Source organism: Polistes canadensis, unplaced genomic scaffold, assembly GCF_001313835.1.
Source record: "Polistes canadensis isolate GaletaPanama2010 unplaced genomic scaffold, ASM131383v1 scaffold_26, whole genome shotgun sequence".
Taxonomy (NCBI): domain Eukaryota; kingdom Metazoa; phylum Arthropoda; class Insecta; order Hymenoptera; family Vespidae; genus Polistes; species Polistes canadensis.
Genome location: NW_014569573.1, coordinates 262,476 through 270,056, shown reverse-complemented (window position 1 = coordinate 270,056; position 7,581 = coordinate 262,476). Strand labels below are relative to the sequence as shown.

The window sequence follows — 7,581 nt, the reverse complement described above, 5'->3', positions numbered from 1 at the left end:
AATATGTATAACATATATACATTTTCTCTTCGATGATAGAAATAATAATTGACTTAATGAAAATGTAAATTTCTTTCTTTTTTCTTCTTGTTCTCACTCTCTCTTTCTCTCTCTCTCTCTCTCTCTCTCTCTCTCTCTCTCTCTCTCTCTCTCTCTCTCTTTGTCTTTAACTCTCCCAATAAAAGAAAATAATCTCTCGTCTTAAAATGTTTGCATTTCTCGTGCGCATGATTAAACATTTATCGTATCACCCTGCGATGTAAGAGTTTCATAAGCAAGAAATTCCTTACTGCCTTAATCTCAAATATCCTTCTCTTATTCGTAAGACCACCTGGTACGTATACGCATATACTTACACGCACATTCGTGCATACATACAAACGTTTTCGTAGAACTCGATAAGTCTCCAGCTGCTTTAGGGTCACGAATAAATGAATCATAATGAAAAACTCCGGCTTGTGTATACGATCGAGATAGACGATTGGGAAGACCTTTCGTTCAAATGCTTTTAAAAGATGTGTCGCGTTCGTGCTTTTTTCTCTAAGGAAAAAAAAAAAAAAGATAATAAAAATATAATAAATTCTTTTTATCGAACAAATATCTACAAGGAAAAAAAATATTACACAAAATAATATTTAAAATTATATTTGAAAGGAACATTATTTTGTACTACAAAATATTATAAGAGGAGGAGAAAGAAAATTCAAATACTTCGTATATAAATTTTTAATACGTGCGGTGTGTTCGTGCATTCGATAAACGAAAACTTATCATATTTTATTTCTTTATTTCCATGGAAAGAAACCACTTCCCCTATAAAACATAAATTTCCTATCGTAGTAACTGTCTCTTATGTTATTCTATATCTTCGATATTAACCAACGGAAGTCGTTGAAGCGATGTTTCAAGTATTTGCGATAACCTGAACAAAAAAATACTTTAAACAAAAGTTGATCTGTTTTGATTGACTATACATTGCAATAGAAAAAAGTTCGAAAAACATTTTTTATACTTATAGCAAGCGGATTTTAATGATTTTTATATTAAATTAAAGTACACTATTTTGTCTACGCGTAGAATACCATATCGAATTATAAATTTAGCATGTAACCTTCATAAAATGTCAGAGAATGCAATGCTGTAAATTGTGCATCTTTGCACATTCTACACATGTGCAACGTTCGAAGAGTCATATAAACAATTTTCAATAAAAGTATTTTCACAGAGGACAATGATCCATTTCACCGATGGATTTCGAAGAGGACGGAGCTCCGAACATATATTCCGAGCTTCTAGACAGCAATAGATACTTCTATCGATTAATTAACAATTATTTAAGGTATATCTAATACTTTAATATACTCTATTTATATTTAGGATTGTTTAAACTAAAATACATTTGTTTTAACGTTTTTTGACTTAGTGATGACTTCGAGTTAAAAATTATCATTTAATAAAATGTCAAATGTTTAATATTCGTAATATATTAATAGATGTGTACTATGAAAATTATTCTTACTTTAAAACGCGTATTCTTTGATATATTAATCCGTAAAAAATAACTGCAATGTTGTTGGATTATCGAAAAGACGAAAATAACAATTAATTGTAACATTTTATTGACATCTTACATTGATCGGAGATAGAATTTGAAATTGGGTCAACATATAATGCTACATAACGAGTGCGAATGGCAATGATCCGTTTCTTATTTTCTTTTCTTTTCAGTTTTTTTTTTCTTTTCATTTAATTATTTATTCATTAAATTAAGACCAAGAGCAAACATATCTGGAACATCTGTCAGAACTTTGTTTCTTTTTTCATTCGTCTTTTTTGAATTGGTTCGGCTTTTATGTTTCGTCGTTGGTATTTGAACGACTTTATTACGTGGTGTAAGTAAAGACGGTAAAGGTGGTACATTAACTGGAATGTTTGCAGTTCTCTTATATTTTTTCATAGCATCACGTACTGCTGTGTGGATGATCTATAACGAACAATAAAATAATTAATCAGCAAATGTCATATTTTTGTAATATGTGATGCAAAAATTGTGAGAAAAGATATTTTTACAACGTGGTCCTCATGTAGCATAATTTTTTTAATTTGGACAACCCTAATTTGGCATGGATTATATCGTTTTATTTTATTTAACAAATTTAATTCAATTGATTTATACCTTCTCTTCGTTTCTTTTTAATGATTTGTTTCCTTTCGGTACAACGTAAGATGATTGCTGCTGCAAAGCCATGATTTTCGAAAGTAAAGTCTGTTTCGGTGATGACACTTCGTGGTTAGCATTCGTCATGATAGGACTGCCACGTATTTTCTTCGTCATTTTTTGATTTGATGATTTTTCCTTGTAAGTTATCTTAGAGTGATTCTGTTGTAGATATATATATATATATATATATATACATATTAAATAAAATAATAAATTAATAAATATATAAATTATATAAATACCTGATCAAAACGAGATTGTTTCGTACACGCACGAGTACGAACTGTCCCAGCAGACGTACTTTTCGACATTCTGTCTGGTTTTTCAAGCGGCACCGATGATTTCGAAGTTATTGGAATAACTGGTGCCGTTGCTGGTAATGCTTGTCTGTGTTTAGGAGATTCGTTTTTATAATAAGAATAAAATTCTTGATCTAATTGAATTTCTAATTCCTCGATCAAATCGACGATCACCGGACCGATCTGACTATGTACGACGGATTTTTTCTTAGCCAGAGGAATCTGTGATCGAATAAATAATCATTTTTAATAAGCTTATATATACAAGATATTGTATTTCGTAATTATTATATTAATAATATTTTTACCACAGGAGTTTTTGATGTAAGACTCGTTTTCGAATCGTGCAAATTCCAATTAGATTTTTTTTCACTCGTAGGAATACGAGTACCTTGAAGAGATAATGCAGCTCCTAAATAGGGTTGACAACTTGGCATTCGTTGTTTGTATGCTAATTCGAATTGTCCTGTATCGGCGTTCTTATTTTCTTTATAATCGACAACCACTATCAACGCGTGCAAAAGAAAATATATAAAAATTAGATTAGAAATTGTAATATTATATATCTTAAAATCGTTACCTTTGATAGTATCTTCCATAACTTGTCTGCATAAACGCGTAGTCACGCTACTGGAATAACTCATATCCGGATGACTGTTAATTTCGATAAGCCATACTGAAAAATCATCCATAACCATAAAATCAGCACCGTATAATTCGAAACTATTTTTTCTACGATCCATAGCTTCTTGGCTAGCCAAAAGTGATCCAACTAATCCTTGTTTCATGCCAGGATAAATTTGCTCGTCCCAAGCATTCCCATGACCAAGAGATCTTCGATAAATTTATCATCGTTTCGTTAATAAAAGTTGCTTGATTTTAAAAATAGAGCAAAACACAACAATTAATACAAAATTATTAATCTTACTTAAGATATTCTTTGAAAGTGGTAGCATCCCACATGTTATCTACCGGAAGTGCTGGATCTCTATCAACGCAATTTTTATATTTGCATTGAACCGCGTGATTGCAGAGATGAATCGATTCGTGAAAATCCGTTAAGCAGAATTTTTGCGAACAAAATCGTAGATAACTTTCCCTAAAAATAAAAGGGAGATATTTTTCTATCGAAGTTTTATCGTAAAAGATTTAGAACGTTCGTGTAAAACCTTCTTATAATATTTCAAACCTGTTGCACGCGTCTCAGTCGTTCTATGTCATCGATTTAATATCAAACATCTAATATATTCACTTACTATTTTTAAATTGATTTCATCTCGAATATAGAACCTGTTGCACATTATTTCTTTTTACATAGATTTATATTTAAACTTAGATTCGTAATAATTTTTCATGAAAATGTCACGAAAATTAGACTAACTAAACTTTTTAATTCTATGGTATTATCCTAAATAACAATTACTTGATGATAAATCAAGCTTACATTTGATGGCACTCCGATTTCTAAGTATAGAAATAAATGTGAATGTTCTCCTTGGACTATAAACTTATCAGAATATATGTACACAAATTAAGGATAATTACTGAAGAAGCGTACTTCTAATGACGCATTTCAATGCAAAAGAAGAACACGGAATGCGAGGCACGAAAGTTTGCTGTTACATAAAAGAATACGTCCAATGAAAGTTGTTAAGGTACGAATTAATAATTAACCTAATTCTTCCTTTTTTTTTTTTTCTAGCTCACCTTAAATGTTGACTTATTTTCTGTATATATATATGTCTGTATGTACGTATACGTGTATAGGTATAAAACTTACTTAAACATCCATAGCGTTAAGGGTTGGGCACACGTCACGATGAACCATTGTCTTATATCAAATTTTGTACTATAGATGAGAAGTGGTCGTTCTAATAATAACAAAGTAAAAATCGATTTTCAACAATTAAAAAGGTGTGTATACTCTTTTAATTGAAAAAAATAATGATTAAGTACCAATATATTTTTGAACGACGTAACGTGCATCTGCTTTGGTCGAAGGATTAACTTTTGCAATAACATGGTCCAGTTTGTTCATCAATACGATCCCACGACCACGACTTTTATTTCCCGGTTTTAAAATCCACACATTCATAATACCGTCCATGTCTATCTGTGGCCAATACTTTTTAATTTTTTTCAACAAATGCCGTGCCGCCAGAAAATATTTCTATTTTAAATAACAAATTTGTATAATTTCTTTTTTGGAAAATGTCACAAATAAGAAAAAGACACGTTTCAGCTTACGTGAAAAGGTACATTATTGCGAATGAAAAGAGCATCGTCTTGAACAATCTTGTAATACCATGCAATAAATTGATCCCATTGATGAGACCAAATCTTTTCAGTTTCCCGATCGATGTCTTCGTGCGATTGTGCGCTGATATAATCGCTGCATCTTTTGATTGCAAAGTCAAGAGCTTTCAACGGTATCGTACCTGTTGGTGATCGCGTTGCATTCTCACCTTCGGTATCGATTTTGTCTACCAACCACTTCAAGAGACTGAGGCAAGCGGTAAATCTGATCGGAAGTAAGCATTTTATTAATTTTCCTATCGTTTATAATCTATATTCTCTTTTTCCGATATTACTTTCATTATATTAATATTTAATTTCTTCACATTTGTGTGTTTTGTATCATTCGAATATTAAGTTCTTACCGAAAATCTTCAATAAATGCGTGCATCTGATCACCCTGACATAAATTATAGCAACGTGGAAATAAGGTGTTAGCTACACCAGCTTCGTAATACCAATGCATCTGTCTGACGTTTGAACATAGACCGATCTAAATATTTAGATTAAAAATCGAAATATTATCTATAAATTGATCTCAATATGTTTTCTGTTAATATAATTAATTTTTATTTTCTCCTGGTCATATTAATGATATTTAGAAAAATTGATAGTCACCTTAGAAGTAAAACCAGCGCGATAGTACCTATTGAACACCGTGGTTTTATTTTCTTGGGAAGGCCAACCAGGCCATTCCGATCCTGTATTCCATAGAAAATCGACGGTGTGGTTACTCAGCATTCTCGATATTAATTGTCGTTCGTTTTGTTGATCTTTTAAGTCGCCCATACCCCTCAATAATATTACTGGATTAGACTCGACGTTTAGATATTGTTCGACTAAAAAATTCCATTGAAAAAAAAAATTAAAAGAACATTTAATGATAAGAATTAATTAATACCAATGAATTATACCATTGGAATTTCTTCTGAACAATTTTTCGCACCATCCTCTCTTCAGCAAAGTTTCACGAATCACTTTTGCTCTCCCGTATATCATAAAGGTGTGATGAGCATTAATAGCATCTTTTACTTTTTGTTTAATACGTACAAATCTTTCTTGAAGTGTTGGTGATAATTCCGTCGACAGTTCTGACTGCAAAACTTCACAAGGGGAGTCTAGTGAAGTTAAATATAAAAAATATGCATGTATATATTAATATTTCATTCTGATGTATAATAATTAATATTTTTTATACAAACTATATTAAAACACAAGGAGTTCGAGATGGTATTCTTATTTCGATATTTATTCGACTAAACATTTTGTTACTATAACTTAACGATAATCATATTATTTTTAAGTCTTTATAAAAAATAAATATATATATATATATATGAAAAAGAAACCTGTGGGTTTTTCCTTATCTTTTTTATCGTCATGATGAATGTCTGACTCGTTGTCAAGCTTTACGACAGGAAAATGATCAATGTTTTCCGTATGTTTTATTTCTGTTTTTTCTTCACCGAATTTCCAGAAACTCGGCGGTGCATCGTTGATGGCATTCATGTAGCGCACCTGTTAACCGGCGAAATATTCTGCTCGGTCACGTTTTGTTGATTTTCAAGAGTTTCGCTTCATCCCTACGAAGAACCACCTCAACAAGATCGTCGTTGTTACAGCCTGGAACACCTTGTAAAATCCCACAACGATTATAATTACTTTTGAAATTAATAATTATATGAAAATGTGCGTTGAAAGATTACAAAATTCGTTCGTTTAATGATACCTGTTGAACGTATAATAACACAATAACATTATTTCGAACACGAATGGCATAACTGTTATACGAAAAATCTTAATAGAAATCGAAAGAGATAAATATTTTTTATCCGTCATTCACTTTCAGAATAAAAATAAACGAAGAGAGTAAGAAAGTCCGACCTGGTCGACAACCAGGTCAGGACTGAACCTTCTTCATCGAGATACACAAGTTACGTGTTAGTGTTTGCAATCAGGAATTCCGCAGGCGCGTGACTCAGAAACATTTTAAAGCTCAGGGACGTCCGATAGAGATTAGCAAAAGCTTCTTTTTGTTTTACTTTATGTTTCGATAGGATCTCACCATTTGATTTTAACGATATCATTGATATATTTTTGTCATCTAATTTAAATTCATCGAATTATTGTTAGAATTATTATGATTTAAAGATATACAAGCATAAAGAGCAGTCTATTTTTAGATGAAACGATAAAATTTGGTGAAACGAAGAAGTTGTTGGTGAAGGTATTGTGTAAAGTGGTTAGAAATTATTTAAAGAAATATGCGGAAAGAGGAGAAACGGCCCTGCGTGCATGAGGCTTGTCTAGATGGTGGTTGATTACGAGCAGCGTACCAGGCACCTCCTACGGTGCCTTCTTTTGGTCTCAGCTTTCTACCCTCGCACATACTATTCTACCGAATATAGGTAAAGAAGTCAAAGCGATCGCGTGGTTAATCGGATCACTTTCATATAGTAAACCTTTCGTGTTCTTTGACCCACTTGCACGAGTGCATCTTTGATCCACCCTAAAAAGCTATCAGATTCGAGTAGAATTCGATACGTATGTTATAGTCCAGGCAATGAAAGGGCGAAGTGCCAAATTTTTGACCACTTTGCCAGAAACTTGATATAATGGTAATTCGACGACGCTGAATCGAATGGTGCAAATTTTTTTGCAATTGGGCCAGGAGATCTTTGAGAAAAAGGGTAAAAAAGGGTAAAAAACGGCCGTATCTTAGAATCTAGGCATTTAATCGAAAAAAGTTTCAAACAAAAGTTGTAG

General features: G+C 32.0%; 1 protein-coding gene across 2 annotated transcripts; it reads right to left on the bottom strand.

Annotated features, from left to right (window-relative positions):
• Positions 1 to 1,605: 1,605 nt before the first annotated feature.
• LOC106783842 (tubulin glycylase 3A-like) lies at positions 1,606 to 6,907 on the bottom strand. Of its 2 annotated transcripts, none has more exons than XM_014742755.1 (14): positions 6,545 to 6,907; positions 6,165 to 6,447; positions 5,730 to 5,933; positions 5,434 to 5,654; positions 5,181 to 5,308; positions 4,768 to 5,041; positions 4,477 to 4,690; positions 4,301 to 4,391; positions 3,449 to 3,619; positions 3,101 to 3,354; positions 2,829 to 3,025; positions 2,464 to 2,742; positions 2,177 to 2,368; positions 1,606 to 1,984 (listed from the first exon to the last, which is right to left on the bottom strand). In XM_014742755.1, exons 2-14 carry the CDS (start codon positions 6,322 to 6,324, stop codon positions 1,751 to 1,753), a joined length of 2,619 nt encoding a protein of 872 aa, XP_014598241.1. In that variant the 5' UTR covers positions 6,325 to 6,447; positions 6,545 to 6,907; the 3' UTR covers positions 1,606 to 1,750. The 2 variants fall into 2 exon arrangements, with proteins under 2 accessions (XP_014598241.1, XP_014598240.1); XM_014742754.1 differs by having other exon boundaries at positions 2,177 to 2,380; positions 6,545 to 6,903.
• Between the last annotated feature and the right edge of the window lie 674 nt (positions 6,908 to 7,581).